This window comes from Nymphalis io, chromosome 28, assembly GCF_905147045.1.
Source record: "Nymphalis io chromosome 28, ilAglIoxx1.1, whole genome shotgun sequence".
Taxonomy (NCBI): domain Eukaryota; kingdom Metazoa; phylum Arthropoda; class Insecta; order Lepidoptera; family Nymphalidae; genus Nymphalis; species Nymphalis io.
In genome coordinates this window covers 3935785-3954964 of record NC_065915.1, presented here as the reverse complement: position 1 = coordinate 3954964, position 19180 = coordinate 3935785, and the positions used below count along the sequence as shown (strand labels likewise).

The 19180-nt window shown below is 38.4% G+C and overlaps 1 protein-coding gene across 1 annotated transcript; it reads right to left on the bottom strand.

The window, feature by feature from the left end:
- Window positions 1–1908: 1908 nt before the first annotated feature.
- On the bottom strand, window positions 1909–18458 carry LOC126779078 (uncharacterized). The gene is made up of 9 exons (XM_050502903.1): window positions 18261–18458; window positions 16763–16970; window positions 14704–15061; window positions 12038–12200; window positions 10962–11101; window positions 9829–9955; window positions 8479–8700; window positions 4059–4229; window positions 1909–2341 (listed from the first exon to the last, which is right to left on the bottom strand). Exons 1-9 carry the CDS (start codon window positions 18375–18377, stop codon window positions 2216–2218), a joined length of 1632 nt encoding a protein of 543 aa, XP_050358860.1. The 5' UTR covers window positions 18378–18458; the 3' UTR covers window positions 1909–2215.
- Between the last annotated feature and the right edge of the window lie 722 nt (window positions 18459–19180).

Genomic DNA, 19180 nt, shown 5'->3' with positions numbered 1-19180 from the left:
AAAATAGAATACGTAAAAATTCGTGATAACAAAAAATACATTTTACATTTTTCTATATGTTGTAATTACTTCACTATTCGAGAATGTAATGACTCCAAATAAAAAACGAAAATGTCTACTATTTTTATCACTTGTTATCATTATACTATTAATTGCGTAATAAATCTTCCAAATGATAAGCAAATACATTTTTCAACGATTAATATTACAAGTCATATGACACAGCGAGTTGCTTTTTAAAAGGTTTTATAAATCTATTATATTTATTTATATATTTATTTATCGTTCATTTTTAATAGTTTTTTTTATATATATATTGGTTTGACATTTTAATTTTTTTTTAAATAGATGTTCATAATTTGAAGATTTTTTGTACAAAATAAAGTCTGTCCACTAAATTTTAAATTTATGGTTAATTAAGAGCAGGTCAGGCCAGGCTGCTCAGCATAATAATCAGCCTGGCTGATTCTTCTGCTCGAATGACCCGGATGAACTTGGAGAAAACCAAGATAATGTTCAATGAACACGTCAGTCCGGAACCAATAGCTCTTAACGGAGTTCTTCTCGAAGTTGTTCAGGAGTATGTGTACCTTGGGCAAACTTTGCAGTTGGGTCGAAACAACTTCGAGGGGGAAGCCCGAAGAAGAGTACAGCTGGGCTGGGCAGCATATAGAAAACTTCAAAAAGTCTTCAACGAGTGCGTCTTACCGGTTATGTATATACGAAGCCGAAACGTGGACACTGACAGTGCGTTTGGTCCACCATTTTAAGGTCGCTCAGCGAGCTATGGAGAGGGCTATGCTCGGAGTTTCTCTGATGGATCGAATCCAAAATGTGGTGATCCGACAGAGAACCAAGGTTATCTACATAGCCCAAAGGATTAGTAAGCTGAAGTGGGCTGGACACATACGTCGCAGAACCGACCGTTGGAGTAGACGCGTTCTAGAGTGGAGACCACGCCTTGGCAAACGTAGCGTAGGACGCCCTCCAGCTAGGTGGAGTGACGATATACGCAAGGTGGCTGGCAGCGGTTGGAGATTAAGAGCTGAAAATCGAGCTCAGTGGCGTGCCATTGGAGAGACCTATGTCCAGCAGTGGACGCTAATGAGTTTTGGAGTGCGTGTGTGATGTTGATTAGGGTTGAGGTGTCAGCGGTAACTTTGTTTTAACAATTAAATAACTGACTGCCTCGTTGGTCTAAAGGCTAAATATAAATCCGCTGACCCGGAGGTTCCGGGTTTAATTCCCAGGTTAGGCCAGTTAAAAGTTATTGGGTTTTTTTGTCAGAAAAATTTCAGTAGCAGCCCGGCAATCTGGAATTTGGGAGTGTGTACAAACCCGTGCCTCGAAAAGCACGTAAAGCCGTTGGTCCTGCGCCTGAACTCTTTTCGGTCGTGTCGGATTGCCGTCCTATCGGATCATGAGAGTTAGGGAATAGAGCGTGCTCCTGTGTTTGCGCACACACTTGTGCACTATAATATCTCCTGCGCAGTTGGCTTTCTCTTGAGATTGGCCGCCGTGGACGAAATCGGTCTGGAGGACCTTAAATAACATACTTTTTTCTTTTATCTCTCACTAAATAAATCCGCGGTACTTGCTTCACCTATTGAGGAGGCGTCACGGTATCGTTTGCGCATGCTTACGTGACGCCCTGACGGTGTCCTGGGGGAGTTCCTGTATAGAGAGGCTTCCTAGCACCGACGACGATTAAGGCGGAGGTTGGCCTTCTTCTGCGAAGCGGCTCAACGGATGCATATTACTCACCGCTCTGCTGGCTCCTTCTGCGAGATGACGCTATCCCGGAAGGAGACCTTCAGCGCCTTTCACTACCGGGCATGGCATAACAATCTCTCACACGCACTACATTATTTTATTACATAAAGTTTTCTATGTCAATAAAAGATAAAGTTAAAAATGACTTTTTTTATTTTATTAAACCTTTTTTTACAATTCACCACAGAATAAATAATATTATCAATTTCATCCAAATCAGAGCAGTCTTTAATTACATTATCAAATTTAACTAACCCACAGAATTGACACATTTGAATAATTCCTATTAAAAATATACTATCCCTACAACTTTATACAAAAAATTATCGTATTTTTCTGATTTAATTATATTTCCAAACATACACACGCATACACAATAAATTCAAATCTTTATAACCTTTTAACACCAAAATAAAAAGAACTTTATAGTACAGTTTTTATATTAGAGTTTACTTTTACTCGACTTTGCCATTTTTCTTAATTCTTTTCTCAATATCTTGCCAGTTTGGTTCTTTGGTATTTCATTTATAAATCTGACTCCACCGCGTAGATGTTTAGGATTTGAGAGCTGAAAAATGTTTATAATTACTTAAATGTATTATAGGTATTCATTAATGGTAATCTACCGACGAGCCGGTTGGCGTGGCTGGTAGATACTTGCCTTTCACGCTAAAGGTTGTGGGTTCGATTCCCACCCAGGACAGACATTTATGTGTATAAAAATGACTGTTTTTTTTTATAGATTAGGAAGGTGGACGAGCATATGGGCCACCTGATGTAAGTGGTCACCAACGCCCATAGACATTGGCATGTAAGAAATGTTAACCATCGCTTACATCACCAATGCGCCACCAACCTTGGGAACTTAGATGTTATGTCCCTTGTGCCTGTAATTACACTGGCTCACTCACCCTTCAAACCGAAACACAACAATACCAAGTACTGCTGTTTTGCGGCAGAATATCTGATGAGTGGGTGGTACCTACCCAGACGAGCTTGCGCATAGCTCTCATAGTAAACCACATTTAGGGTTTGTCTAACAGTTTATCGGATTAAACAAGCCGTGCTAACACGATCCATACTTTATATATATATGAGAATATAGGCCAGCGTTTGACCGGTAACTTGTCTGATGTAAAGCATCGACACGGTCTAGGATGTAGCATGATTTGTCGCCTACTGATCTATTTAAATTATTCTCTTTTTATGTAAAATAGGTAGGCAAACAAATAGGTTACCAGATGGAAAGACATCAACACCCAAAGACAATCCGCCATCAACCTTGGTTACTAAGATGATATGTCCCTTTTGAATGCAGTTACACTGGCTTACCCACCATTTAAACCGGAACACAACAATACAAACTGTTGTATATAATAGAGCACGAAACCCTACCAACTACCACCAAGTAAGTTAATCAACAACTATAAGATAACTATAATAAAAGCGTTACATAGAGACAACAGTTCTATGTAATGCATGTGTTACTACTCGGTAGCGATAGATGGCGGTAATAAAATCTGTCAGCTTCCTGAATCGCGCTGTCTAGATTCGCTACTGTATATATATAACGTGAAAGTGATTTTGTTAAAATATTAAGACAAAATAAGTCACGGTGTGAACAGTGGAAAGCTATTTCTTAATTTAATTTATTGTTTGATCCCCAAATGTTAGTTCGGCGTAAACAGGTTCAAGTCATGGGCGTTTTTGGTTTTTAATGCAAACTGATTGTTATCCGATTTCGGATTTATAAATCGATTTCAAAATCTGATTTAAGATATCCGCATTATATTTTACATACCTAAAACGCCCATGATTAATAAGGTCCGATGATTGTGTAATAAATTTCTGTAGCAGAACCAACAAACCGAAATCCGAATCGCAAAATTCGCGCCATCATTTTTATTCCGCTTTACTCCAATTGGTTAGAAAGAGAGAAAGCGAATTTCACAGTACGCAACAGTCAGTTAGCGTTTGGATACCATACACATTTCGTTTAGTGATATCCAGTGATGTTATTTGTCGATTCGAAATCGTTAGTGGTATCGATCTATAGATAGTTGGCGATTAGTTCGGCTAGGTCGATTTTTGAAATCGGATTTTTAGTTTGCGAAATCGATACGAATCAATTTGTGTTTGAAATCGGATTTTGAATTCGTTTTGATGTATCGGACGCATGCCTAACAAGTTCCTTATGATCAAATAAAGCCTGTTAAGCAGTGGGAGCTAATGATCCTTATGATAGTATCAGGTAACAAGGTGAAAGGTTACGAATTTCAACATACACGTTCAGCAACAAAGTCCTGCACAGCCTTCTCCGTAAGCGTTTTGCCTGGTTGTAACACAACGAACGCTAGTGGAACTTCCCCAGCGGTGGGATGTGGGATACCTATCACACCAGCCTCTCGGATGTCAGGGTTTTTGAGTAGCACTGCTTCTAATTCTGCTGGTGGTACCTGGAAATATTTTATTTTACTTAATTAAATTTATTTTTATCATGAGATATTTTAATGCTAATAATACAATTAATGTAGAAGACAAACGTTGATTGTGTTGCTGCATGGAAATAAAACTATAATAAAAAATTATAATAAACAAATATTTCTAATAAAATCGTTAACACGTAGAATATAGTAGAGGGGGCAATTAATTGTTCAGTTAATGTAAAGTTGTTCAAACATGATCATAACAAATCTTTATTGTACTTTATATATATATATTCCCTACTAGACTAGGCGAGTCTTCCCGGTGTGTCGGTCTCGGTATGAACTTGGACAAGACCAAGGTCATGTTCAATAGGCATGTCGTGCCGGGACCGATATACGTCGAGGGGAAACCTCTCGAAGTTGTTAGTGAATATACCTACCTAGGACAGATAATACAAGTCGGTAGGAACAACTTCGAGAAGGAAGCCGATCGAAGAATTCGCTTGGGATGGGCAGCATTTGGCAACCTTCGTCAAGTCCTCAAGTCGTCTATACCGCAATGTTTGAAGACGAAAGTCTTCAACCAATGCGTCTTACCTGCCATGACATACGGTGCCGAAACGTGGACACTAACTGCGGGACTAGTCCACAAATTCAAAGTCGCTCAGCGTGCTATGGAGCGAGCTATGCTCGGAGTATCTTTGAAGGATAAGATCAGAAATGAGATTATCCGGAAAAGAACCGGAGTCACCGACATAGCTTGCAAAATTAGCAGGCTGAAGTGGCAGTGGGCTGGTCACGTATGTCGTAGGACCGATGGCCGTTGGAGCAGACGAGTCCTAGAGTGGAGACCGCGAATCGGCAAGCGCAGCGTAGGACGCCCTCCAGCCAGGTGGACCGACGACCTTAAGAAGGTGGCGGGCACCAACTGGATGCGGAAGGCGGAGGACAGGGAGCTTTGGCGCACCTTGGGAGAGGCCTATGTTCAGCAGTGGACAACGATTGGCTGTTGATTTGATTTGATATATATATATTATATATGTGACTGTCTCGTTGGTCACGGGAGTGTACACACTTTCGACTTCGGGCTGCTACTGAATATTTTCTGACAGAAAAACCCAATAACTTTTTATTGGTCCGACCTGGGAATTGAACCCAGGACCTCCGGGCCTGTGGCCTTATAGCTATGTATTAATGAGAATATACAATTATATATATAATAAATTTAATGGCTGTAATGTTGCGAAGTTGCTCTTAATTACTTGTAAACAATTATTATCAGATAAAATTATAGCTCTATCTAGAGTAAATACAAATATTATGAAGCAGATATTGTTTGTTTGAACGTGCTAAACTCAGAATCTACAAGTCCGATTTGAAAAATGTATATGTATATATAATATATATGCTAGCTGACCCGTGCCCACTCTGTTGGGCGGTAAACATTTTTTTATACTTGTGATCGATTGGCCAAACATTAGTGAAATTGTCGCGCGTATTTGATATTTCAAATTATCTCTTAAACTATACAACTAAAAAATAATCTGTAAAAATTAATTTTATCTAAATAAAATTTCCTTGGTAATAAAGCAATTTATTTTTAAATAGATTGACGTGTTGTTAATGAAAAAAACCGTCTAATAGAAATATCACTCAATACATTACGACACGGTCGCGGTTCCATAACTATGTCGTATTATCTCTTTAACCATTGGTCCAAATTATATGCAGTAAAAGGAAAAAGTATTTTGTTTTAAACACTTGAGACGATAAGTTCTTTTATTTTGATAACAATACATAATTGTTGATAATATGACCGATAAACATGACGACATAATTTTTTTAAAATATAAAAAAACTACTTTTTGCGACTTAAATATAAAAGTTATACATATGCTGTCGCTGACTTTTTTGTAGGCATTATCAAACTCTACAACTTTCCTCTACAACTCATCAATCATACATCTCTCACCGTTACGGCCGTGTTCGTAAGAAACGTTTTCGTTCGACCGTTTTTTCTCCGAATTACTTTGCAAATCCCACTACTACGAAAAAGTTTTTCGGGTTAATATATAGTCTATGGCACTCACAAATGATGTGGCTTTCTATAAGTAAAATAATTTTCAAAGTCGGTTAAGTAGCTCCAGAGATTACCCCCTACAACCTCACAAACTTTACCTCTTTATAATATTAGTAGAGATTTATTGAATAGGTAACCAACGCCCATAGCGCCACCAACCTTGGGAACTAATATGTTATGTCCCTGTGCCTGTAGTTACACTGGCTCACTCACCCTTCAAACCGGAACACAGCAATACCAAGTACTGTTACTGTTTTGCGGTAGAATATCTGATGAGTGGTCGGTACCTACCTAGTCGAGCCTAGAAGTCCTACCACAATTTCTGCATTAGACAGTCAATTTATTAAAATAAAAATTGAGATTATATTATATCGCGTTATGAACCAAACAAGCGGAGCAGGGAGGCATTTCTACTAATTTATACCGGTTACGATTCGTTCTCGATCTAACTTCAACCGATCCACAACTGAATTTAGTAGAATAAGAAAACGTTTGAACGGCAACGATTACGGCATATGGTCTGCCTGCTCAGCTATGCACCTGGATTGCCAGCTTCCTACACAAGCGTAGCCTTCGTGTTTTAGTTGATGGTTGCGCTTCACAATTCTATGTAGTGAATGCTGGGGTCCCCCAGGGATCTGTGCTATCTCCCACACTCTTTCTTTTGCATATCAATGATATGCTCTCTCTTGGGAACATACATTGCTATGCAGACGATAGTACAGTGCATGGTGGATACCACGGACGCGCAGTGGCTGGGCGAGCGGAAATTGAGGAGAGGCGGAGGAATCTTGTCATTGAACTCGATAGGACGTTAGAGCTCATCGCCAAATGGGGCTCTGATAATCTTGTTGAGTTTAATGCCAAGAAAACACAGGTATGCGCTCTCACGGCGAAAAAGTCAACATTTTCCCCTCTTCCCTCCCTCTGTGGTACTCCACTGGTGATGCAAAGCAAAATCGCCATGCTGGGGATTGACGTTCGCTGCGACCTTAGTCCAGGGGATTACATCGAGGCTGTTATAAAAACAGCTTCACGGAAACTCGGAGTTCTGAACAAGGTGCGGCGCTTTTTCACGCCACAACAACTTTGCCTGCTGTACAAAACACAGGTACGGTCTTGCGTGGAATATTGCTCGCACCTTTGGGATGGCTCCACTAAGTACCTACTTGAGGACTTGGACCGGTTGCAGCGACGTGCCGTACGCATTATTGGCGACGTAAAGGTCACAAACACCCTTGAACCTTTACAATTGCGTCGTGAGATAGCAGCACTGAGCGCTTTTTATCGACTGTATCACGGCGAGTGCTCTAAGGAATTATTCTCTCTAATTCCTGCTTCCCCCTTCCTTCTTAAGTCCACGCGAGCTGGTTCTCGATGTCACCGCCTAACTGTGACATCAATTCCATCGCGAACAAAGAAATTTGGCAACTCCTTTCTTTGTCGCACTTCCAAAAAATGGAATTCCTTACCAGCTCACGTGTTCCCCTCCTCTTACAACCCGGGTTCCTTCAAACGAGGCGTGAAGAGGCATCTTGCGGGCCGGCAAGGCGAAGGCGGCTAGTGCAGAACGTTTTTCCCGTCTGTACTGGCCGTCGTCGCGTTTGGACTCTACTACCACTTACCATCAGGTGGAGTAGAGTCATTTGCCCTCCCGGCGAATATAAAAAAAAAAAAAACGTTTTGATATAATAGCGATAAATTCCAAATTTGTTAGTAGAGTTATTTCCTAGTGCAGACACCGCTTAACATTATCACTCAAACAGCAAACAACGGGTAAGTTTCAACAACTGACAACTAACCAATAAACGTCTATTTTGATATACTTGTATTGTATGTTACTTATTCCTAATTAATTTAATAATAACATAATTTCAGTTTTATTAAAAAAAATACTTAATAATACTAATTTTAAAAGATCAGGTAATCAAACTTACCTTATACCTCAAGAGCCGAGGCCACGTGGACCTTAACCAGCGATTTTTATGTGCTTAATTTGTATTTATAAATTATATCGTAATCTCGTATGCAGCAGTTAAAGACAACATCGTGAGGAAAAATCCATGTGTCCGAGGAAATTCTACCATAAGTGTGTCGAAAACAAAACGAATAAGCTGCAAACCCTCACCTAAAAAGGGGAGGAGGCCTTAGCCCAGCAGTGACATTCTATTGACAGGGTTTTACTAATTTTAAACTCACCTGATAGGCTTTGTATTTAATAAGTTCCTTTAATCGATCGACGATATACAAATATCCTTCTTCATCATAGTATCCAATGTCACCGGTTTTCAGGAAACCTTCATCGTCGAAGTCATCACGTCTATCCTTCCCAACGTAGCCTTTCATACCCATAATGCTTTTCACGCATATTTCGCCCCTTTCGTTGGGACCGAGGGCTTCTCTTGTTTCTGGATTCACGACCTATAATAGAATCTACGATTTTTAACTCTGCCATTGATATGATTTGTATAAAAATGGGCTATCGTCTGGGTAGGTACCACCCACTCATCAGATATTCTACCGCAAAACAGCAATACTTGATATTGTTGTGTTCCGGTTTGATGGGTGAGTGAGCCAGTGTAATTACAGGCACAAGGGACATAAAATCTTAGTTTCCAAGGTTGGTGGCGCATTGGCTATGTAAGCGATGGTTGACATTTCTTACAATGCTAATGTCTAAGGGCGTTTGGTGACCACTTACCATCAGGTGGCCCATATGCTCGTCCGCCTTCCTATTCTATAAAAAAAAGCAGTATAAGTGATCACCACCGTCCATAGACATAGGCAATGTAAGAAGTATTGAACGTTCCTTACATCGGCAATGCGCCATCAACTTTGGAAACGAAGATGTTACGTCTATTGTTGTTTAGCATTAGAATATCTGATGAGTGAGTGGTACCTACCCACCCGGCCTTGCGCATAGCCTACCTAATCTGGACCATAGGTACAAATTATTCTTATAATGCCATGACTAATTAGTGAAACTTTTTTGGTCTGCCCGCTTCACATAAAATGCCCCTAATATTAATTCACTTGACGGTAAAGCTTTGTGCAAGCTCAGCCCTATATAGGTTTGACATTATGTTTACTATAGTAGCGAATGCTGTCGTTATTTTATCAACGATTTAATGTTAGGCCCATAGAACGAAAACGCTCAGAGAAACAGACCCTACAATTCACTGAGGTTATAATAAAATAATAATAATATCCTGGGACATTATTCACACACGGCCACCTGATCCCAAACTAATCAGAGCTCGTATTATGGAAACCAGACAACTGATATAGCACATATATACTTTTCTGTAAATACATACTTATATAGATAGTAACACCCAGACTCAGGACAAACAGACATGTTCATGCACTCAAATATCTGTCCTGGATGGGAACCGAACCCAACCAAACCTGTTTTAAATCATCCACATTGCGAAACCCATCATAACTGTTGTAACACTTATAAAATGTATAACGAGTTCAATGTTACATCGAAAGTGTTAATAATTAAATGTATAATTCAAAGTTACCTTAGCAATAATCAAAACTTACCTTAGCAACGGTGTGTGATATTACCGTCCCAACACTACCGATTTTGTCAGGATTAAAATTAATCGAAATAGCGAGAGTCGTTTCGGTCATCCCGTAACCCTGTAGAATAGCGCGTGCGCTCGGAAATCTGAAATTTATTTACTGTTTAATAATTAAATAGAAATTTTAAATATAAATTATCTTGTAACGGAATTGAAGTAAGGGTGCAAACTTTTTTTTTATCAAAGAGTACGAGTGTATTTTGCCAGTTCTAATCAGGTCAGGGTTATTCTTTTCTAAACCGGAGTTAGTAATATTTCGTAATTAAATAAATGTAGATATTCTATATAAATAAAGGAATTTGATTTTGATTTTTATAAGGTCGTGTCGGATTGTCATTCCATCATTATGAGAGTTAGGGAATAAAAATGGACCTATATTTACGCACTTATGTACTTGAAGGCTCAACTTGCGCAGGTTGCGGAATTAGTCATTATCACATCACCATGTATAATATTTATGTGTTTTTTTTTTATAGAATAGGAAGGCGGATGAGCATATGGGCCACCTGATGGTAAGTGGTCGCCAAACGCCCTTAGACATTGGCATTGTAAGAAATGTCAACCATCGCTTACATAGCCAATGCGCCACCAACCTTGGGAACTAAGATTTTATGTCCCTTGTGCCTGTAATTACACTCGCTCACTCACCCTTCAAACCGGAACACAACAATATCAAGTATTGCTGTTTTGCGGTAGAATATCTGATGAGTGGGTGGTACCTACCCAGACGAGCTCGCACAAAGCTCTATCACCAGTGTTTTCAAAATTACTGTTACTTGTAATTTTTCGTTCTTGGAAATGTTATATAATGTACTAATATATGAATATATGATTCTTAACTTTTTACTTGGAAAGGCTTTGTGCAAGCCCGTTTGGGTAGGTACCATATACTCATCATATATTTTATCGCCAAGCAGCAATACAGTTAAGTATGGTTATGCAATAGCATCTTAGTTCCCAAGGTTGGTAAAGCATTGGAGATGTAAGGGGTGCTTAATATTTGTTTCAATAATAATGTCTATGAGCGGTGATGACCAATTACCATCAGATGGCACACTAGTCCATCTGCTTATCAATTATATAAAAAAATACCTCTGCTTAACAGCCTGCGCGGTTTCTTCATATAAAGGTGCAGCTCCGCAGAATATTATTTGGACAGAACTTGTATCATATTGTAAATTTGATTTGCACAAAGCTATAAGCATAGCAGGCACTACCGCCAACTGTGATATCTGTTAACAAAAACGTAGTTAGTACTCGTTGATATATAACAGTAATAGTAACAGCCTATTAATCTCCCACTGCTGGGCTAAGGCCCCCCTTTACTCTCTTTTGAGGAGAAGGTTTGTGGAATACACGTGTAGTAGAATTTCAGTGAAATTAGACACGTGCAGGTTTCCTCACGATGTTTTCCTTCACCGTCAAGCACGAGATGAATTATAAATACAAATTAAACACAAGAAAATTCAGTGGTGCTTGCCCGGGCTTGAATTCACGATCATAGATTAAGATTCACGCGTTCTAACCAATAGGCCAACTCGGCTCGGCTGAAACCTGTGGTAGCTTAACACTTAATTTTATTCTGTAAGTATCATCAGGCAGTTTTGCGCATTTTTATTGTGGTTAACATATCAGCGTCGAAACTTCAAACAAACCGATGGTGTGCTGTTGTCGTGCCGTTTTAATGCAGACTGTGTGCTTAGCCCTAATGACACGATGAAACAGTATTTATCGAATTAAGATTATTTCTACCCCATAGACAATAGCACAGCGATAAATAAAAACCAATTCTAACACCATAAATGTGTGACGTGATCTGTGCTGTTATGTCCTGAGTGCCAATTATTGTCTTCACCTTTTAAATCTAAACATAGCTATACAAAGTATATTCCCTTTTCGAATAATATTTAGGATAACATGTGAATGGCCTGTTTTAATCAAAATCCATAGAAAATATATCAAAATTCGCCCAAAAAACTTAGTAAAAAACTTTGAACTAAAAACATTATTGATAAAAGTGAACAGGCTAAATATATATATTTTTTTTTATTGTGATGCTGCATGGAATATGTACATATGAAGAATATGCACACACACAACACCAACCTATAAGCCGTTAGGAAGACAACAAGACAATATAAATTAAAAAATATATAAGAATAATTTACCTCATATTTTTCTATAGTCTTTAGGTATAATTCCACCTCGAACTTGGGCAGGTAGACCGCAGTGGCGCCCTTGCAGAAGTTCGCTAAGCCACTGATGAGTCCCATCGCGTGATACCATGGAGTGATATGCAATGGTTTCCATGGTGGTAATACTAAAGTAGGCCTGTAAAGAAGTAGTTTATTTCATTATATAATATATATATATATATATTATATAATGAATGCGACATATATATATATATATATATATATATATATATATATATATATATATATATATCAAAACGCCATAATCGGAGTACAACGCCGTGCCGCCAGCGAGAGGAGGCCCGCGAGAGGGTATTCGCCGACTGGTCGGAGAGACTGGGTGTCCCGGGTGCTAGCCGGGACCTCGTTGCGGCCATTCGGCCGGTGCTGAGGAAGTGGGTCGAGCGCAAGCACTGCCCACCCACGTATCACCTCACACAGCTTTTGACCGGCCACGGTTGTTTTGGCCGGTACCTGTGTGAGGTGGTCGGTAGGGAGCCGACGGTGGAGTGCCACCATTGTGGCGGAGGAGCCGTGGATACGGCGGAACACACGCGCGTCGAGTCCACGGCTGTAGGTGGGGACCTGTCGCTTCCGGCCGTCGTCGAGAAGATGGCCGGAAGCGAAGAGATCGGGGCGGCAGTGTCCCGGTTCAGCGCATGCGTCATGTCGCAAAAGGAGGAGGCAGAGCGGGAGCGGGAGGACGACGTGGACTCGCTCCCGCAACGAAGAAGGAGACCTCTTCGACGGCGACGTGCCTTCGCAAGCCGGACGCTGCCGCAGAGTTAAGGTGTGGTTGGCGGCGGAGCCAGTTTGTTGATCCGCCGCGGGGCTTCAAGCCCTGACGCCCAGCCTCCAGTGGCGGACTCGGGGGAGTCCGTCACGTAACAGGACGGAGGCACAGAGAGGGGGGAGGCGCGCCCTAACATCCTGGCGCGCTCTCGAGATGGGTCGCCTTATGGCGACGGCCGCTGGCGGGGTTGCGGTTATAAGTCACAACGTTCCCGTGACCCCACCGCCTTGCGGAGAGGCGGAAATCCGGGGAGGTTTTAGTGGGTAGGACGGGGCCTTCTGCCCCGTGAGTCCCACATACCCGTCCCGGTCCCCCCGGACCGGGCGGCAGGCGTAAATGCCTTTCCTCCCCGAAAAAAAAAAAAAAAAAACAGGTTGTGAGAGAGCTTTGAGCGTCACGGTAGCATGCGAAAGCGATCCCGTGGCGCTCCTCGTTAAGACGGTAAGGGTACCGCTGGTTTTTTAGTGGGTATTCCGATGTTCGGGTCGCACTCGGCGCCTTGGACACCGGCGAGCCTCAAATACCCCACTGTTCCCGTGGAGGAAACGCGTAACGCGTTTTTCCAGCGTTAAAAAAAAAGGATGTGAGAGTGCCAACTTGACAGTTATTACTTGTTAATGATTTAACATCAGACCCTTGAGGTTTGCTGAACGCTCTCGTGCATGCACTTTGCAAAAGGACTCGGGGGCCGTCCTACTGTATCGAGCTTGCTGTGTTTCCATCTATTTTAATCGGCATCATTCAAATAATTTTAAGTCTTATTCTCGTGATTACCGATTGTAAGCGAACAAATAAACAAGTTCTACGAGATTGAACTTTTATTTTGCGCCTACAACATTTCTGATAACGGCTTCCATCCCTTATGCCATATCGTGGTTTGACGTCATCGATGGATCGCCATTAATTTTAATTACGTTTGAATTCTAATTTAAGACGGATTTATCTAATGTCTCTATTTACGTAATGTCCATACTGATACGCCGATTTATATATATATCCATACCAATAGAATATATAAATTTAATAGGACCATAATGCCATTAATGAGTAACAATTATAATATTTAGTTATTATTATTTTACTTTTTTATGTTTCTGTTTATTGTTTTTTTGTAACTTTAAACTTAGATTTGTCTTACATTTGTTTTTTTTTTTTTAGCTATAATGGCTCTGTTGCCTTATTTTTTATGCAGTTATCACCTATAATTAAGGTAACGCTTTTTTCTTTATTTTATCAACTGTACGTTTTTTTTTTTCGGATTGTGTAATACTGTTGGCCTTACTGGCCTCTACAGCGTCACCGGGTGGGATGGGCGAGTTGAACTCAGTCGGATGTTGGGAGCCACACAGGGCTCAAGAGAGACGGACGTCCTAAGGGTGCCTCCTGTGAGGCCGGACCTCGGCTTAGGACTCCGTTGTAATCGGGAGGGAGCAACTGTACGTACTTTGTTGGTGAACTAATAAATAAATAAAATAAATTATTAAACCGCATGTGTTCTTTTTTTATAGTATAGGAAGGCTAACGAGTATATGGGCCACCTGATGGTAAGTGGTCACCAACGCATATAGACATTGGCATTGTAAGAAATGTTAACCATCGCTTACATCGTCAATGCGCCATTAACCTTGAGAACCAAGATGTTATGTCTCTTGTGCCTGTAATTACACAGGCTCAATCAGCCAAACCGCAACACAACAATACCAAGTACTGCTGTTTTACGGTAGAATATCTGATGTGTGGGTACCCAGACGAGCTTGCACAAAGCCCTACCACAAGTGTATGCAAAATTTCATAATTCATCAAACTGACTATTTATACTAACTAATAGTAAGGGTTAGTTACTTACGAGCATAATGCGATTACATTGAGGTGTGTCAGCATCACGCCCTTCGGCAATCCCGTTGTTCCCGACGAGTATAAAATAAGCACCACGTCGTTTTGACCTTCCACATCGACCGATTGGAATTCCTCAAATTTAACGTTACGCGTTATTTTGTAACGTTTAACGTTATTTGTTGTGTCATCATCGCTCGCTATCGCTAGATTTTTGTATAAAATTGTATTTGGGGGGCTTTCATTACCGAATAAGAAGATCATCTTCAAATGACTGAGGCTTGTGTACACCTTCTTATGCGCTTTATAAGCGAGTGGTGAACAAAATATATATTTCGGTTTCGTAATTGACATAACGTGTTTGAGTTCATCTGAAAATAAATAAGGTTTTTTTTTTAATAAATAATTATTATAAATGATGAAAATACAATAAAATTGCCTGGGTTATTACCCACGGTCATCGGTTAAGATTCACTCGTTCTAACTGGGCCATCTCGGCTTTGTGGCTGATATTATTATATACTTTTTTATAGTGCCTATGTTTTTTATTGAGTACACTATGTAAGATTTACTTTTATATTATATATTTTTTAATTTCTTTAGTCATTATTTATGTGATTGCTGTGGTATCCTTTAATTGAAGGAGCACACATATTTTAAAACATTATTCCACGATGTGATGTGCTCGTAAGTGTGTATCCTTTGTTGGAGATCCTTAATAAAATAATAAATAAATAAATATTTTATTATTGGTCTAATAACGTGCCAGGATTTTAACCCAACATCTCCTGCCACTTTACAAAACACGTTCTCTCTATAGGACTCGTATTCCCAGCAGTGGGACTTTACTGTACTGTAATAATCATTATTATGTATCCCGTATCTGTAATGGTGACAAGAGGGTTGAGCCTTTTCTCAGTGTAGTGTTACTATCTACCAACTCTATGAACTTTCACAAAGTCCTATCTATAAAAACAAACAAATTGAATAACACATTCAAAAGTTCGACGTTTCTGTGTTTATTTATTATCAAACATCAAAACAATAATAATAATATCCTGGGACATTACTCAAACACGGCCATCTGATCCCAAACTAAGCAGAGCTTGTACTATGGAAACCAGACAACTGATATACTCCATATACTATTTTTTTTTATATAACATACTTATATAGATAATTACATCCAGACTCAAGACAAACAGACATGTTCATGCACACAAATGTCTGTCTTGGGTGGGAATCGAACCCACAACCTTCGGCATGACAGGCAAGTACCTACTAACCACGCCAACCGGCCCGTCAAAATACAATAATATTAATTAACAATAATACAATATAATATTATTTACCAACAATAATTTTATACTGATAAATAATTTATTATTCAAACAAAGAAATTGCTTTATCAAAGATAAAGCAGTTATCTACAAAGAGCAAATAGTTATTACTATCATAAATGTCACTCAAATTATATTTATTATTATAACTTATAATTTTATCTTTGATAATAAATCGATATTTGCGTTTAATAGAAGTGATGTTGTTTTCCATTACTTAATCTTATTAACTATGTATATAATAATATTCGCGATGAAAGCAAAACATAAAGATAACCGAAAGACCTTACTTCCACGGGCGCAACGATTAGCTCTTACAAGTACTTATGTTAATAAGAGTAGTCTGTTAGCAGATCAAAAAATGGGCAACTCGCTACTGATCTATCTCCCGTGTAAAACAATGAATTGCTAATTAAACATCTAGTAATCAGCACCGGTAGAGCGAGTTTAACAATAAAGTATATCCGTATGATAAGCCTGACACTATTTTGTTTTTATCTTATATAGAAAAAATATTGTTGTTATTTCTGTTTGATATTAATAAACATCGACAATGTTTGGCCGATCACCATGAATATTGGTTTATGTATATATATTTCAATTGAAAAGGTTTTTATCCTTATTGTTGTGACTGGCCGCTAGATGGCGCTGCAGTAGATCAACATATATATATATATATATATTGATCAAACAAACTCACTTTGACATATAAATTACTAATAGGACACATACCATTTGTATATGCAACATTAATCGTGGTAGCGATGGCTCCTGTGCAAGAAATTCCAATTAGAGTACTCCAGAATTCCCTACGATTTTCTGAACTAATGGCGATTACGTCTCCCTTTTTAACGCCTAAGTGTGTGAGGGAGATGGCGAGATTTATAGCTTCTTGTTGAAGTTCATGGTACGTCTGTTCTTCTCCAGTAGATCCGTTTATCTAAAAAAGTTTTACTATAATTATTAATTAATGGCAATTAAAATCGTATCTAAACTGTCAATCATATTAAAACAACAATAATCGATTCAATAAAAGTTTGCTGTCTTTCAACTTTTGTTGATTTTCAAATTGCATCGTTTTGAAAAAAATCGTTTACATATTTTTGTTGAAGTACAAATACTGAAAAAGTAAATTTAAAACTTGTAATGACAACTAAAATAATAATATAAGTCTAATATTTTTCTTCAAAAAGATACCACTAATGTTTTTTTTATCATAACGTGAATTTAAAATACCCTCATACATACTTAATTCAACAAAATTCTTTTTATAAGTTATATTCAGTATTATTTTTTTTCAAACTAAACAGTTTCTATATTATTACTATCAACTGTTTTAGTTATACTATTCTATTCGGCCTGCGATGTATACTCGCGTGTATGGGAGGCCTTATTTACTCTATGTCCTTTTTTGCACTGTTGACAACGTGTATGCAAAATATAATAATGATCGGATAAGGCGTGAAAGCGTAACAAATAAACACACTTTCGCGTTGATAATATTGAGACGGATTTCAATGACAGGTCACAGGAGTAATGATAATGGCGGGCGTGTTGTCTAGGAACGCTCGACATTTTTGGAGACTTCGGAAAGACTACGGTTCCCAAGATCACGTTAAGTGAACAGCTGAACACCTTTTTTCATAATAAGGAAGCTTGTTTAACCGCGGAACTATATCGAGTTGATATATAGACTGGACAATATTTCTTCTTCATTTCCGAGAAAATGATAAAAAATAAATAAACACATAAAAAAAATCCTGGAGTTGAACCCATTACCCGACCTCCAGTTAAGATCGTATTTATATAGCCATTGGCTTATCGCAGCACAGTGTGTAGTTATTTAAACATGATATAAAAACACACTTAAATTAACACAATTGAAGCATATAATAATAAATTATACATAAATCATTTAATTATAATTTATTATTATATACTTCAACATTTAAATGCGTAGAAATTAAATTATTGAACTTACTACAAGCTTAATCTAGGATTTCTAATAAAAATAATTTATTTTGTTATTTCGATTATTATGTCAGCTTTTTAAAACGAACGATTTATATAATTTGACAGGTAGTTATTATCTGTTGTGGTACCCATTTAAGTTGATTTGTTGTTTTAAATAACAATACTGTCATAATATTAGCAATAGTAACTACGTTTTACAGAACATTTCGTTACATCACTGTTTACGGAACCGCAAAATATAATAATTAACACTTACCAAAGCGATTTTATCGTTATTTTCATTTATTTTTCGTAAAATGAAATCACCGAAGTTTATATTAGCTGGGACCAATCGATCTGATGGTCCGTAGATGTATTTTGGATTTTTAAGCATAGTTGCGTAGGTCCAAGTAGCACAGAGTCGCTAAACACACTGAGAATGACGTCTGGTCTGGCGTCTGGGTAATACTCAATCAACAAACGACTACGGCTTGGCTGGCCATCCACTTATCAATGTGATTGTAATGATTATTAAGAGTGTGAGATAAAATCTTCTTTTTATTAAACAATAATATGTGATTCAATTATGTGCATATATATTTTTAAATGGTTTGCTTATCATATAATATGAGGTATGTGTTTATTAATTTAAGATTTCATGCAAATTTATTTATCCGATTGACATGGAACTTTCTTAGTATGACAGGTTGTTTTGTCATTATTTTCCATACAATATTTCTAATGCGCAAATTTATGTTGTAACAGGTTTGCCTGCTTTAACTGCGTGTGTAGAGGTATTATATATCCGTGTATGCTTAATTTCATTAATCGGTTGAATAGTTAATATGTGAAAGATTAACAAACTGACAAATAAACAATCTCGCTTTCGCGTTTATAATACTTATTAGGGGTCTAATGTCTTTATGCATACACGGTAAAATAAGTCATTGACCTTATATGTTCGATAATACTTGGAGCGCTCAAGACGATTTCTCGAATGTTGTAAGATCTGCCTATTAGAGATCAATATGCACACAGATAGCCGAGTGCAAGTTTTTTTTATAAGATATATCGGTGAAATGAAAACAGCGCCATCTAGGGACAATAATCGGAATTCCATTCAAATCGCAATTAACTTTAGCGCTACCGAGTAAATAAAAAACTCGCACTAGGTACATAGTAACAAATAGATAAGGT

Bases quoted from the DNA above. Each gene is read 5' to 3' on its own strand.
- LOC126779078 (XM_050502903.1), bottom strand. From the start codon at position 18,377: ATGCTTAAAAATCCAAAATACATCTACGGACCATCAGATCGATTGGTC. The intron at 16,971-18,260 runs GTAAGTGTTAAT...AAACTTTTTTAG, and splicing joins ATAACGATAAAATCGCTTTG to ATAAACGGATCTACTGGAGA. The intron at 11,102-12,037 runs GTAAATTATTCT...TTTTGTTAACAG, and splicing joins AGACTATAGAAAAATATGAG to ATATCACAGTTGGCGGTAGT.